Source organism: Nicotiana tomentosiformis, chromosome 5 (assembly GCF_000390325.3).
Source record: "Nicotiana tomentosiformis chromosome 5, ASM39032v3, whole genome shotgun sequence".
In the NCBI taxonomy this organism is placed as follows: domain Eukaryota; kingdom Viridiplantae; phylum Streptophyta; class Magnoliopsida; order Solanales; family Solanaceae; genus Nicotiana; species Nicotiana tomentosiformis.
Genome location: NC_090816.1, coordinates 79,935,293 through 79,950,359, shown reverse-complemented (window position 1 = coordinate 79,950,359; position 15,067 = coordinate 79,935,293). Strand labels below are relative to the sequence as shown.

Genomic DNA, 15,067 nt, shown 5'->3' with positions numbered 1-15,067 from the left:
CCAGCTATTGTAATTATGAGAAAGTTGGAAATTTCCCTTTTTCTTCTTTTTTTCCAAAAAAAAAAAGGAAATTTGATGGGACATGTCGCATCCATTTACACAATAAGAAGAATAAAAAAATAGGAAGATAAAATAGAGATAAGAATTGTGAAAAGATAGGATGAATGGGGATGTCAACGGTGCTAAACGCTTGTTGAATTCCATAACCACATTCTTATTTGAGTTTATGGCTTAATCTCCACTTGGATATTGACAATAATTAGGAACACCTAATCAAAGGAATAATAAAGAGAAGAACGGATGGATACACAAATGTGAAGGCGAGATAAAAGTGATGTTGAAAAATAGGTATTGGTTTGGATCCGCCCTTAAGGGGCGCTAGTTAGTTAGCCTTCTACTTAAACCCTAATCGATAGCTTATAAATACACCATTTATCAAGAAAAAAAATATTTTCCTAATATTTCTTGTGGGAAACATCAATAGATTCGCATCTTCGAATGGATATCTAGGCTGTGGAAATCAAAGAATTAATCTGTTTTGTGAAATCTGTATCTCCTGAACTAGTATTTATATGTATATACTACAAGCAGAGACGGATCCAGGATTTGAGGCTTATGGGTTCTTACCGTAATTTCAAATTAATATGCAATAATAACTGGGTTCACAGTTACATATTTATAAATATTTAGTAAATTTCTTAATATAAATACAGGGTCTACGCAAGAGTTACTGGATTCCTAGAAACCCGTATTCAATGCTCTAGGTCCGCCCCTGACTACAAGTAAAGATGAATAATATACTCATCTTTTTTCCCCTTTCTTTTTTGTTTATTTAATTTATTTATTTTTTTGGCTAACTAATTCGAAAGAAGGAAGGGCGAACTTTCTATACGTCAATTAAGAATTTAAAACATAGTACAATGAGTATCAGGTAGTCATTTGGCAGTTTCACTAGGTCAAAGTAGAAGCTTGGCAAAATGATTTTCCTTACAGGATTGTCAACCAAAGATGTTAACAAGAACTTGCCTCTTAAGAGAATTTGCGTCAAAAGCTAAGCATTCAGATACTCCACAAAAGTCTTACTTACCTATGACAGTGGAACGCAGGAACCCTGCATTAGTGCATTATCTATATTAAATCCTCTACACTCAACATAAATGACCTAAAAATTGTTTGGGTTAATTCAGTGGCCATGATAAACTGGAAAGAAAGAAAATCATGAGCGTCCATTTTCTGCCTATCTTCTTAGTTTGTTTTTCCATGGGAGGGGGGTGGGGGGTGCGGACATACCTGCACGGGTTACAGGTCTTAGTTTGTTTTTCCATGGGAGGGGGGTGGGGGGTGCGGACATACCTGCACGGGTTACAGGTGACAGTTACAAGAATGAGGAAAATTAACCATACCGCATGACATTCAAGGATAGATGTAGACCCATCGGGCAGGTATAATCATTCCGAGGTTGGGTAGGGCGTTTCTACCTAAAAACTATCAGGATAAATTATGGAGGTATTATACAACAGTACCCTGAAAGTTGAGGGGAAGCAAAAGATCGTTACCTTAACAATAACGTGGCGCTTGCAACAAAAATTTCAAAAACAACTTTTTGCAAAGTTGAACAAGAATTTGTTGAAGTTTAAAGACACCATGACACCATAAGAGTACGGCCATTGAGCAGTGGTAACAACCTTCCTTTAAAGTTACATGAATAAATCACAAGAAATGATTCAAACTGCGGAAAGAAAAAAGAGGCAAAATAAAAAATAAAATTAAAAAAACACATCAAGACCCCTGGAAGCTACTGAAACCTAAGACTCAAGTCAAATGGAACAAATAATTAATCAAAAAAATTGAATGATATCATGTTCTGGATGTTAAACACGTCAGTCTATGAACAATTCCATAAATAAGGTTGGGAAGGCGATTGCGCAAGTTGGCAACACAATCACAATGTACTGCTGCTCTCACTGGCAGAAATAGAAGGTGTTTCAGTCTTGACATGATGCATACCCCTGCCACCTATATCAAGACCCTGAAAACGACCAAGGGGATCCTGTTGCATTGTATCTGGGAGAGCCTGCCCATGGCCTGCAAGTAAACGGCGATGAGGAGTCAACAAGCTGTCCTGGAGGGAATGAAACTGCTGCATCTGTATGTTCTGGGATTCGCTTGGCCCTGACTGTGTCTGATGGGAAAAGAATGCTGATTGATTATATGGAATGTGCTGCATCCCCAAATTGTATGCATCTGAAGAGGACATTTCCCCTGTAGCCATTTTAAGTCTTTCCACTTCCTGCTTCAGTGCTTCATTCAGAGCTGTAATATAGGATCAACAAAACAAATACACGCAGCATTAATAAATTTTCTCGCCATAAACGTGAACTGGAATTGTTATTCTCTCAATTAAGCGGGGACAAAACAAACATTATGACTTTCTATTTGTAGATTAGAAAAGTAACAGTAGATTCAGTTTTGCTATGTATCCTGTCCATAAGAGGTGGAAATAAGCAGCTGAGAATTTCAAGATGATGTGAAAATGACTGATAAAAAAAAAATTCTGGAAGCCAATGGAGAAGACAGAAAAGATAAACATACCATCACGTAACTGAGCTTGTTGTGCCATAGCTTGCAAACGGATCTTAAGCTCTGTGTTCTCATTAGTAAACTGGGTTGTATCCCGCTGCAGATGGAGAGAACAATCAGATGTGAAGTATCGATTATTGTGAGGGAGATAAATGAAATTCAGTAACCAAAATGTTGAAACATCTCCCGTTAATTTGAGGCATGCACTTTTTTCCCCGGGAATATGCTTCCCTCACTCCCCTACGAAAGAAAGAGTATTTAAGGGCATATTACGTGCAAAATCCACTTCAGAAATTTTGCCATGCATGGAATACTTAGAGGAAAGGACTCGCTTACTTTGTTAGACATCTAGCTGAGAAAAGGTATTATCATTTAAATGCAGGAAGTAATCCCTAGGTTTGTCTAAACACAGTTAATTTTCAGACAAAATGAATGATCACAACGTTTCCATGGTCAAATTCAACCATCAAGTTTCTATTTATTTAAACAGACACAGCCGTAGCTGAAAAAAAATGGCTGTTATAGAATGGTGTGCAGACCAATAATTCTCATAGTTAATGGAATACAATGCAATCTGTGAGCACACCTATGAATTTTAGAACAGATTTCAAAGTTCTCGAAAAGGAAGAATTACCTGGAAAAGGGTTAATTGTGCAGAAAGAGTGGTTGCTTCTGTTTGAAGGGTCTGAACCTTTCTCTCAAGTTCAGTTATGTAACGGGCCTTCCTCTCTTTCGAGCGAGAAGCAGACTGCCGATTAGCCAAAATCCTGTATAACATTCTCAAATCAGAAACATAACGTGGCACTGCATGCGTCAGACATGGTGGTATATTGACTTAAATATTGATACAGGCAGAGCATACTTAGACGCATCAGAGTGCTGGAGATTACAACAGCAACTACTACGCCTCGATCCCAAACAAGTCGAGGTCAGCTATATGAATCCTCACGGACCATGTTCCCCATTTAAATTCATCTCAGGCCAACATTATATGGACAAAATAAAAATGAAAAATACTAGAAGTCCTCTATATTTCCTATTGGCACACGAATCTCTAATTAAGGCTAAAAAACTCCTAGAAGGCATTGGACATAGAGTAAATGCATCAGAGTGTTGGAGAGTCTTGTTGTAAAATAGAAACATATTTTCCATTTGGAGGTGTCTATGTTTCTTAGACAAGAGGCAGATTAGTTGTTTTAAGAAGCTACACAGTTTCCTGACAAAACATGCTCCGAAATACTAGTGCATAAATTGCCTGACAAATTAAAGCTACTTCAATTCTAGTATTTAGCACAAGTTCTTGAATATAAGTATCCAATATAACTTCCATAACTTACTACGATGAAACCAGTCTCACATTATCAGGGCATCATCAATGTGAAACAGAGCGCTTCGCTTTACAATATGTCATTATCCGGTGTGATATGTAAAAAGGCTTCAGTATTAATACCACACAAGCAGCTTCTACACTTGATATTTGTAAGTAAATTTACATATATTTTAGCTCTTGGCAAATCGGAATCAACACAAGCAATTTGTCAACTGCGTTCTTACTTTTCCATTAATGGCATCAAGTTAAATAATCTCCTTCTGAACAGCTATCCTAAAATCACCACAAATCATAAAAGTCAACATTGGAATATACCGAGTTTAGAGCCTTTGAAGAAAGCAGACAAAATGCTACATAGTGTGGTCATTTCTATTGGTTTCCAAAGTCACAAAGTGAGGATTATATCACATGTCCAGGACCATTGTTTAGCCTCAGATGTAAGCTATACAAGCTTTAAGATATGGTACAGAATTATAAGACTCTGAATCATGTGATACTAGATGGACGAGCCAAACTTTTGGAGCACAACAAAATTAAGGTGAATGCAAAACTAGATCACGCAAGCAAATTTGGTATGGAATAGCACACCCCCTGCTGATAAAGGCCCATGAGTTAAGCCAAAGGAATCTTCCGTTTGGACTTTCTTGGTCCTAATAGATGGACATCTTAGAAGCCAAAATTTATAGGGAGCAAATCAAATGAATTTGGACCTGGCATTATTTCAATTAAACTTGGACATGGCATTACTTCACAAAAGAATGTCCCCCCAAGTGTAAACGTCAAAATGGACCTTGCTAAAACTATGTTGATTTTACGGGAACAGAGACCTTTTTGATGGACCAAACAACAATGATAATTAGCTCGTGCGATACTTCAGTAGTGCTAAGAAACTCACCTATCGGGATTAGTGGAAGCTACTCTAGTTCAGAAATTTTCCTAAGCAGGTTATGTTAAAAGAGACATGATCCAGTTATAGACTTAACCAATCGTTTTCCCAGTCCAGGGGAACAAGCTGATTGACTTAACTTGGATGTACTGCCATCTTCTTAAAGATAGTAAATGACTACAGTTAGTCTTAGACTGTACTTTGCACTAAACTTCACTTAGTAAAGCTTAAGCTTCATTTCAGCTTTAGCCAAATACACTATAAAGTAAGAACTAAGAACTACCTTAAAACAAGGCAGAAGCATCTCTTAATAATGAGATGGATCAAACCAAACCCAATCTAACTGTTAAAGTTGCTAAACAAAAACTTGATAAGAACAAGATATCTGGGGTGCAGACTGGCTCTAGGAAAGAAATGACCAGTTCTCAGTTTCTGATATAAAAAACTGTTTTGATCTCTGTTCTGGAAAGTTTTCATGTCAACACGCATTTGCAAGTCTCATGGAGTTGGTCCATGCAAAAAGGGTCACAGTTCAACATTCTGGTTGGGGAACTTCTAGTAACTTTAGAATAAAAATGCCACAGTTAATCTGTACTAACAAGGCATTTTGCTGCTTCAAGTTTCAACACACCATTTCTTGACATGAGAACTTGCATGTGTACGTCTTTGCCTTCCTACTGTTAGTCTAGTTTAGCGGTTTTCTTGTTCCTGCTTTTCTACAGAAATGCAGTTTTAATTTTAGATCACTATAACTCCATCTCAATTTCACATCTGTATCTTATGTCGTGCACCATGGAGAGTTCTCATACATATATATATATATATATATATATATATATATATATATATATATATATATATATATATAAAGAGATATAAGTGTTCAATGACATCACGTCAATCCATCCTAATCACTACTTAAGAGAATCTTTAGCAAAACCATTAACAGCTTATTAACTGCCTAATTAGCTCAGCCCCTCGATCTCAACCACAAGCCCCTTGTCTGAGAAGGGCCTTAATTCACATGAGTATACAGTATACACCTAGTACATTAACACTAAGGAAATCCAGATCAACTTAAAAGGTAAAGAATGTTCGGGATCTCCAAAAAAGAAATAAAATGTGTTTAGTTAAGGTGATTTTGAAAGTAGTAAATCAAATTTTAAAAGGAAAACAATAAATGGAGGACTAAATCATGATATATATTCAAACAGATCTACATCGAGAGTTTCCTAAAATAGCACCAAATGACCGTTCAAATTAAACTTGTGCAGGAAATGTATACCTTTTGGCGCGTTTAGGATCAATGGTCCAAAGTTCAGCAAGTTTATCTGGAGCCATAGCTTTCTTAGCTTCAATACTCTCACTTAGCAACAAACTCGAACTATCCACAGAATTACTATGCCTATGACGTGGCCTACTGAAACTCTTCTCTCCGTCAGCTACCAGTAGTCCACTACTACTTCCGGCAGCATTGTTGAATCCATCGGTAGGGTTGGATCCGGTGCCGAGTTTCTCAATGTCCATGTAAGTGGAGAAGAAATCGTCCTCGGATCCGATCTCCTCGAAACTCCCGGCCGACGCATCGAATGGGTCGGATACTAGATCTAGATCCTCCGGCAGCCGGAAGTTCACTTCAGAATGAGCTCGCCGGTGGTGAGATGGCCTGAATGTAGCTGAAAATGATGGCGTTTGATTCTTGGAGTTTGGATTTGACGGATCTTGCATTTTGACCCGAACCGAATGCGATATCCTTGGGAGATTCAGACAGTGTAGGAAGAGGAGGAGCTTTTTGCGGTGGATTTAACTAGTACTACTACTACTAGTATACTATTATACTCCCTCCAATCCATGTTACCTCCTTTTCATGCTCAAAAAATATTTACTACTTTAATGATATGTCTAAATTGTCGTTTATCTTTCATTTAATCGTCTTATTTGATTGACACTTCACCAATTAAACATTTAAGAGTAAATTTCATTAAAAAAAAAAGTAGGTATTAGATAACTTCTTATTTTTCTAAAACGTCAAACAGCAACAAATGCATAATTTGAGCTATGATTTCAACTGAACCTAATATATGTATTTATGTGTGAAAATTTATTAAAATTTATAATAATTAAGTAGCAAATTTAACATATTATTTGAAAAATATAATGAGTTGGTAAAAATCTTGAACTTGGAACCATAAAATTTAAATATTGAATTCACCTCTTGTATGAGGTAAAATTGATAAATGTCAGGTGGATGCTCGTCGAGTTGACGCGTGGCAGTGAAGACAAATAATATATGAGTCAACAAATAGTTGGCATCGATTACCAATATGTGACCGGTGCTGAGTGAGTTGCGAAGATGCTCGCGAAAGTTTGAAAGAATCTTTGTATTTATAATCAACGGTTATGCAGCCATCAAGAGTGACTTTATTCATGTTAAAGAAGAGTTTGATTTGGGATCTTGTCTACCTAAATAGAAAAATTTATACTCATTGTACACACAAAAATATATGTACATAAAAAGACTAAATTTGCTCTTATTCTATTAACAAAATTTTTTCTTTCTATACTATATATTATTCTTATTCTTGCTTCCGGAGAAGCTCATCTGACAGTCAGACTTGTATTTTATTCAAGTTTCTTTAATCAATTTATTTCTATTTTAATTATTTTATATTTTTGGATTAAATTAATTCACGTGTCTATAAATCACGTTACAAATTCAATTGTACCATTTTACGGATAAACATATCTGGTGTCAAATATTTAACAAATTTAGGTTGTTAAACAACTACTAATATTTGAACATGATGAAGTAACTTGAGAAAAAGTATCAGTATAATTTAGTAAGTTCAATAGATTATTAGTATTTTTGCTTTTTAGAATTAACTCATACTTTAAAGGTGAACAAAGTTGTATTGTAATGTGAAATGATTAATTATAATATAGCATTATTTATTTTATTTTTCAGACTCTATATTAAATTTGAACAATATTTGTTGTTATAATTGTCAATTTCCTTAATGGAATAAAATCTTGACATTGTTATGTAGAGAATACAAATTATTTTCTGCACATCACCAATCAATACTAACTTACAAAAAATGACCTATATTTATTTCTAAACTAGTCTGATTATGCACTTAAACTCGTTAGTTGTAGTCGTTTAGATGGGAGGTGGCGGTTTATTATTACTCCTGGGAGGTGGTGTTAATGTTTGGAGACTTTGGTTTTGACTTTTTGACTGGAAAGATTGAGTTTTACTTTCGGTGAGACGCGGGAGTCTTGTGGACAGATGGGGTCCACTGATAGTCTAATCATTTCGCCGGGATGGGGATCCGTGTGCTTGTCTATGAAAAGGTTACAACAAAGATAATTTTGTTGAGCTCATAAAGTCTGGTGGAATACGGATAAGGAATTGGATCCACTAAAGAGTTACGTAGATCTAGTGCTTACCGTAAAATTGGTGGAGGCCGGTCAGTTTTGGGACCGCTAATTTAGCTGTCGTTTGAATAAATATTTTTTTGTTAGAAACTTGAAAACAGAATTTGAAGTTGTGTTGAAAAATAATTTTAAAAGTTGAAGTTGTATTGGATATATATTTTACTTAAAAAAATATTAAAATTTTGCGTCCCAGACCAATTTTTGGAACTTAAAAATATTTCTTTAATTTTTATTTTATTTTTTTTAAAACTGATCAAATTCTATGAACAAAGAATATTTAAATTTTTTCGAAAAAAAGTAAAAAAAATCTATGTCCACAAGGGAGCTAAGTATTTAGTTACCATTTGAAGTTTAATGAAAAAAATAGTCGTTACAAAAAACTTTCTGGCCTTCTCTTTCATTTAAATGTAAATCTTAATCATCTCTTCAGACCTTGCGCAAAGATAATTCTAATTTTTGGGTGTATCAAAAGTTCAAGAAGTAATGATTCCATTAAATATTTAACTTCCACTAGTCAGAAAAAACAATGCCATCAAATTCTAATTCATTGAAAGTTTAATGTGCACAATCAAATAATATAACTAAAATTGTAATAACACAATAGTACAGGGACCTTATGTAGGTTTACCTTACAATGTAATTAAAATTTAGTTACATCTCATAAAGAAAAATATATATAAAGTTATGAATTGCTTAATAACTAATTATTATTGTTACAAATTTATTGACTATTAATTAATTTTGAGATGAGCTTAATTTATTTTAATAATTATCAAATATTTGATAAAGAACCAGGTTACCTAAAGTGTGTTGATTAAAAGTTGAAGATTGTTTCTAATGCAAGTTGGTTTAAACATTCTTGTTGATAATTGAAAAGATATTGTTCGTGGGCTACAAGGAAATACTAGCTAAAGGAACTTGTGTTCAACAAGGAGTTATCAATTATGAAAATACTTGCATGGAAAGGAAAACGCGTGAAGGAGATTTTAAGGAAACAAAATAGAATCCTTTTAGGATTTATTTTTCTTAAGAGGTGACCGAATTATTTGAGGTCTTGGAGCTAAAATTGAAAAAGAATTTGGCCTACCTCACTCCTATATAAAGCATCATATTACTGCTATTGAAGGCTATTGCTAATTCTCACAATCACAGAATTTGTTTAAGGCTAATAGCAATCATACCAAGAAGATGCTTTTAGAGATTCAAGTTGCTCAACTGAAGAACCATGTCCAAAATAAAGTTACTCAAGTTCTTTAATTATTTTAGGTTTGAGTAAGTTGTTCTTTAATTTAAACCTATATTGATTATTGAGAAATGTAATCATGGGTAAATAAATTTGAAGAGTTTGTTTTGCTAGATATAGTCTCGAAAGGGGTAGCTGCCATTGAGTTAATTGTAGGGTTAAGCTACTAGAGTTAGCCCATTTGATTATAACAACAACAAACTTAGTATAATCCTACACGTGGGATCTGGGGAGGGTAATGTGTACGCAAACCTTACCCTTACCTTATGAGATAGAAAATAATCGTTTGGATTCGCTGATTTCAGAAGGTAAAAGGATGGTTTCAAGCTCGATTTGTGACCTTGCACAAATTTGTGCAAGGTCTGTGACTAGTTTTGATCTGGTGAGTTGAGAGAATAGAGAGAGGAAAGGGAAATGAGGGCGGTGATCAAAGGGGGATATGATTTAGGGTTGAGGGTAATTGGGGTCGGTCTATGGGATTAAGAACGAGGGAAGGGATCTGGGCCATTGGATCATTAGATCAACGGTCCTGATAAATCAGGAATTAAAAGGTTAAATAATATTTTTATGATAAAATACAGGAACTGTTGGGATCCAACGATGGTGGTAATATCCAGTGGGAGATTAAAATTAAAAGAGAAAATAGGGATAAACGTGGATCGTTGATGGCTTGGATCGACGACTCAGATTGCTTGTGTTTGTTGTGTGAGTGATCGACGACTCAGATTGCTTATGTAATGTATATAAAGGTTATTTTAATAATCTTAAAATTGTAAGTATGATATATTTTTTAATTATATAATACTAAATTATTAATTTCAACACTATTAATTACTCATTTTATGAAAAATAGGCATTATTGACTAGAAAATATTTTCAACACATTTATTGCAAATCATTAAGTATAAATAAATTATTTTTAAAAGAGAGGGTCAAAATTGGTCGTCAACAGCATATAATAGCAAAGAAACTAGGAATACGAAGCTATAAGAGAAGTGCGAAAACTACCGGCAATAATGCCACATCGTCTAACAACAAGGAACTCGGAATAGGAGAATAAAAGACTAGTACTACTACTACTAGTACGACTAGAAGAGACTCCCGACTACCTGTCAACCTACAACCCTAATCCTCGACCTCCACACCTCCCTAGCAAAGGTCATGTCCTCGGTAAGCTGAATTAGTGCCATGTCCTGCCTAATCACCTCTCCCCAATACTTCTTAGGCCTCCCTTTACCTCTCATCTGACCCACTATGGTCAACCTCTCGCATCTCCTCATCGGGACATCAGTGTCTCTCCTCTTCACATGCCCGAACCATCTCAGCCTCGATTCCCGCAACTTGTCTTCCACATGGGCCACACCCACCTTGTCCCTAATAACTTCATTCCGAATTCGGTCCTTCCTGGTATGCCCACACATCTATCTTAACATCCCCATCTCCGCTACTTTCATCTTCTGGACATGAGATTTCTTGACTGGCCAACACTCGGCTCCATACAATATAGTCGGCCTAACTACCACATTGTAAAACTTACCCTTAATTCTTGGTGGCACATTCCTATCACACAAAATACCATTTCATCCACCTCGCTCCAACACGATGCGTAACATACTCATCAATCTCCTCGTTCCCCTGAATAACATACCCGAGATATTTGAAACTATCTCTCTTGGGGATTACTTGTGTATCAAGCTTCACCTACACTTCTGTTTTTTGCATCCCCATACTGAACTTGCACTCCTAGTATTCAGTTTTTGTTCTACTAAATTTGAAACCTTTAGACTCCAGGGTTTGCCTCCATAGCTACAGCCGATTGTTAACCCTGCAGCGCATCTCATCGATTACCACTATGTCATCTGTTAATAACATACACCATGGCACCTCCCCCTGAATATGGAGCGTCAGCATGTCCATCGCCAGGGGAAAATAAAAATGGGTAAGAGAAGAACCCTGATGTAATCCCATCATCACAGGAAAGTAGTCTGAGTCTCCTCCCACAGTCCTCACCCGAGTCTTCACTCCATCGTACATATCCTTAATCACCCTAATGTATGCTACCGGAACATCACTAACCTCCAGGCATCTCCATAGAACCTCCCTTGGGACTTTATCGTAAGCTTTTTCTAAATTGATGAACACCATATGCAGGTCCCTCTTCCTCTCTCGATACTGCTCCATCAACCTCCTCACAAGATGAATAGCTTCTGTGGTCGAACGCCTCAACATCCGAACCGATTCTCTAAAATAGACACACTCCTCCCCACCCTCCTCTCAACCACCCTCTCCCACACTTTCATAGTGTGATTCAGTAACTTAATACCCCTATAGTTACAAATTTGGATATTACCCTTGTTCTTGTATAACGGGACCATCAAAGTCCATCTCCATTCTTCGGGCATCTTCTTAGTCATAAAAATGACGTTAAACTGTCCAGTAAGCCACTCCAAGCCTACCCGGCCCACAACCTTCCATAATTCTACCAGGATCTCGTTTGGTCTAGTCGCCCTACCTCTACTTATCTTCCGTATTACCTCCTCAACCTGCTCAATCTTAATATGCCTACGAAACCTAAAATAACGTTGGTTCTTTGATATCTCCAACTCGCCAAGCACAATGTTCCTGTCCCCATCCTCGTTCAAGATTTTGTGGAAGTATGACTGCCACCTGCGCCTAATGCACGCCTCTTCCACCAATACCTTGCCATCCTCGTCGTTGATGCACCTCACTTGGTCCAGGTCCCGAGCCTTCCTCTCTCGAACCTTGGCTAAACTGAACAGTCTCTTATCATCGCCTCTACCCCCAAGTTCCGCATACATGCGTTCAAATGTTGCGGTCTTAGACGCCGTGACCGCTAACTTTGCCTCTTTCTTAGCCTTCTTATAACACTCCCTAAGCGTCCTCTTTTCCTCTTCGTCGGCATTCTCCACTAGCTTCATATATGCCACTTTATTGGCTTCTACTTTACCTTGTACCTCTCCAATCCACCACCATTCACCTTTGTGGCCCCTGGAAAAACACTTCGTGACCCTTAACACCGCTCTAGAAGCTTCCCTAATGCAGTTCGTTGTCGAGGTCCACATACTACTCGCGTCCCCGCAACTCCTCCAAACCCCCATATCTAACTACTTCTCCCCCAATGCCTGAGCTTTGTCCTCAATCAAGGCACCCCACTTGATCTTAGGTTGACCAAATACCGCTCTCTTCTTCTTCTTCTTCTTCTTTTCCCTCTTAATCTCCAAGTCCATAACCAAGATCTTATGTTGTGTTGAAAGACACTCACTCGGAATAACCTTGCAATTAGTGCATAGGCCTCTATCCCTCTTCCTGCAGAGTAGTAATCAATCTAAATCCTGGCCACCACGCTCCGGAATGTGACCAAGTGATCCTCCCTCTTCTGAAAACACGAGTTAGCTAGCACCAAATCAAAGGCTCTAGCAAAATCTAGCACCGAAGAGCCACCTTCATTCCTAACCCCAAAAATTGAACCCGCCATGCACATCATCATAGCCCCTAGACGTCTCCCCAATATGGACATTAAAATCACCTCCTATGAAAATCTTGTCGGTGTGCAGAATACCACTCACCACCTCATCTAAATCCTCCCAGTGTTGCCTCTTGACCTCCTCTCCCAAGCCCACTTGCGGTGCGTATGCACTAACTATGCTTAAAGTGAGACCACCTACCACTAGCTTAATATCCATCAATTTATCATTCACCCTCTTAACATCAACCACCAGCTCCCTAAGATCCCTGTCTACTATGATACCTACCTCGTTCTTACCCCTAGTACCCCCAGCACCCCTTGAGTACCACAGTTTATACCCATCAACCTCATGTGTCCTAGTACCCACCTATCTAGTCTCCTGGACACATGCTATATTGATCCTCCTCTTTTGGAGAATCTTCCCTAGTTCTATAGACTTCCCTGTCAATGTCCCTATATTCCAGGACCCAACACGCAGTCTAGCGGAGCCCTTACCCCTCTTACAACCTTTGCCCCCGGCCCCTACCCCACTCGAGGACATAACCTCACTCTGCCATCACTCACACCAGTCACTCTTATCTAACGGATACTATGCTAGCACCACTACAACCCGCGGCAAGATAAACTACGTAAGAGATAAAGTCTACTATACAAGACCCTAGTTACAGAAAAGGAAATCAAAGAAAGTCTAAATGTAAACAAACACAACTAAAGAATGGCAAGTTAAATTAGAAGCAAAAGTCTAAGGAAAAATAATGGAGTGGTAGGAAAAAACTAGCAAGAACAAATATGAATTACCAAAGGCAAGAACGACAGAGCCTGGATTAGTGCCGAGGATGCCAAGAAGCTGCCGAATAGAGGTGAAGACCTATGCTGCCAAAGCTAATAAAACCACCGGTAGTACACACCAGAGAGACTGTCGGGCTACTGCTTAACCCACGCCCGCATGAAGAGGTAAAAGAGAAAGAAAAGAAGAAAAAAAGAGAGAGAAAGAAGCGGAGAATGAAAGAGAAACTAAAAGAAAGAAAAAAGTAAAGAATGGGGGCACTGGATGGTAGCGGCAAGCAAACTTGCCGGAATCCAGCCAGAGAAGCGTGAGAGAAGGAAGAGCATAAGAAAGGGATCGAGAAGGGTAGATGCCGCCTGGTCGGAGGCTCACCGACATCAATTGCTACCAGAAAAATGGGGGGAGGGAAGATAGAGGAGACAGGTAGAGAGATAAAGAAAAGGGAAGAAGAAGGAAAGAAAGAGAAGGAGCAAGAGGACTTACCTGTGTACGCCGGCGACTCGAAGGCGACGGCGAATGCGACGACGATGGAGGTGAGGCACTGGTGGAGTTAAATTAGGGCTTTAACTGTTAGAGAGATAGAGAGAGAGAGAGAGAGAACCGTTCAATTAGTCCATTTGATTATTGAGTTATAACCTTAAACCGCTCTTTGAAATTAGCAAAGTATTAAGACAAATCCTACGAGGGTAGGTCGTGGTTTTTACTCCCTAGAGTAAGGAGGTTTTCCACGTAAAATTACTTGTTTACTTTTTTTTTTGCACTTCAATTTTAGTTTTTTGTCAGAATAGTCAAGTCAAAGAACCAAGTAAAAATCGGGCAAGACATAATTCACCCCATCCCTCTTATGTCTAGGTGCGTCTTAAAATAACAATTAGTATCAGAGCAAGTTTTTTTAAGAAAGATTAATACCTAAAAGGATCCAAGATGGTTGCACCTCCTGGCGCTCAAAAAGATCAATCACAACAGGTCTATATTGTTCAACGAAAAATACTATGGATGGTGAAAAGAAAGAATGCATAATTTTCTGAAAAGAGAAGATTTAGAACTCTATGACATAGTTCAGAGAGGTCCAAAATTTCCCATGGCAAAAGATGATAATGGAATAGGTACTGGCCCTAAAATCAGAGAGCATTATAATGAGAAGATATCAAGGCTATTCAGAAGAATTCCAAAGCTAAGAACATTTTAATTTGTGGCATCAGACCTGAGAGTATGAGCGAATTTCTACATGCACTAATACTAAGTAGATTTGGGATACATTATAGACTGCACATGATGGTAAGAACTAGGTCAAACACTCAAAGATTGATATTCTC

The 15,067-nt window shown here is 37.7% G+C and overlaps 2 protein-coding genes across 2 annotated transcripts; both read right to left on the bottom strand.

Annotated features, from left to right (window-relative positions):
• Nucleotides 1–1,667: 1,667 nt before the first annotated feature.
• LOC104114244 (transcription factor RF2b) lies at nt 1,668–6,694 on the bottom strand. Its single transcript, XM_009624636.4, has 4 exons — nt 6,082–6,694; nt 3,215–3,347; nt 2,593–2,677; nt 1,668–2,313 (listed from the first exon to the last, which is right to left on the bottom strand). The coding sequence occupies exons 1-4, from the start codon at nt 6,522–6,524 to the stop codon at nt 1,943–1,945; spliced, it is 1,032 nt and encodes a 343-aa protein (XP_009622931.1). The 5' UTR covers nt 6,525–6,694; the 3' UTR covers nt 1,668–1,942.
• Nucleotides 6,695–11,283: 4,589 nt separating this feature from the next.
• Nucleotides 11,284–13,181, bottom strand: LOC138892641 (uncharacterized). Its single transcript, XM_070176376.1, has 4 exons — nt 12,967–13,181; nt 12,607–12,804; nt 12,012–12,486; nt 11,284–11,649 (listed from the first exon to the last, which is right to left on the bottom strand). Exons 1-4 carry the CDS (start codon nt 13,179–13,181, stop codon nt 11,284–11,286), a joined length of 1,254 nt encoding a protein of 417 aa, XP_070032477.1.
• Between the last annotated feature and the right edge of the window lie 1,886 nt (nt 13,182–15,067).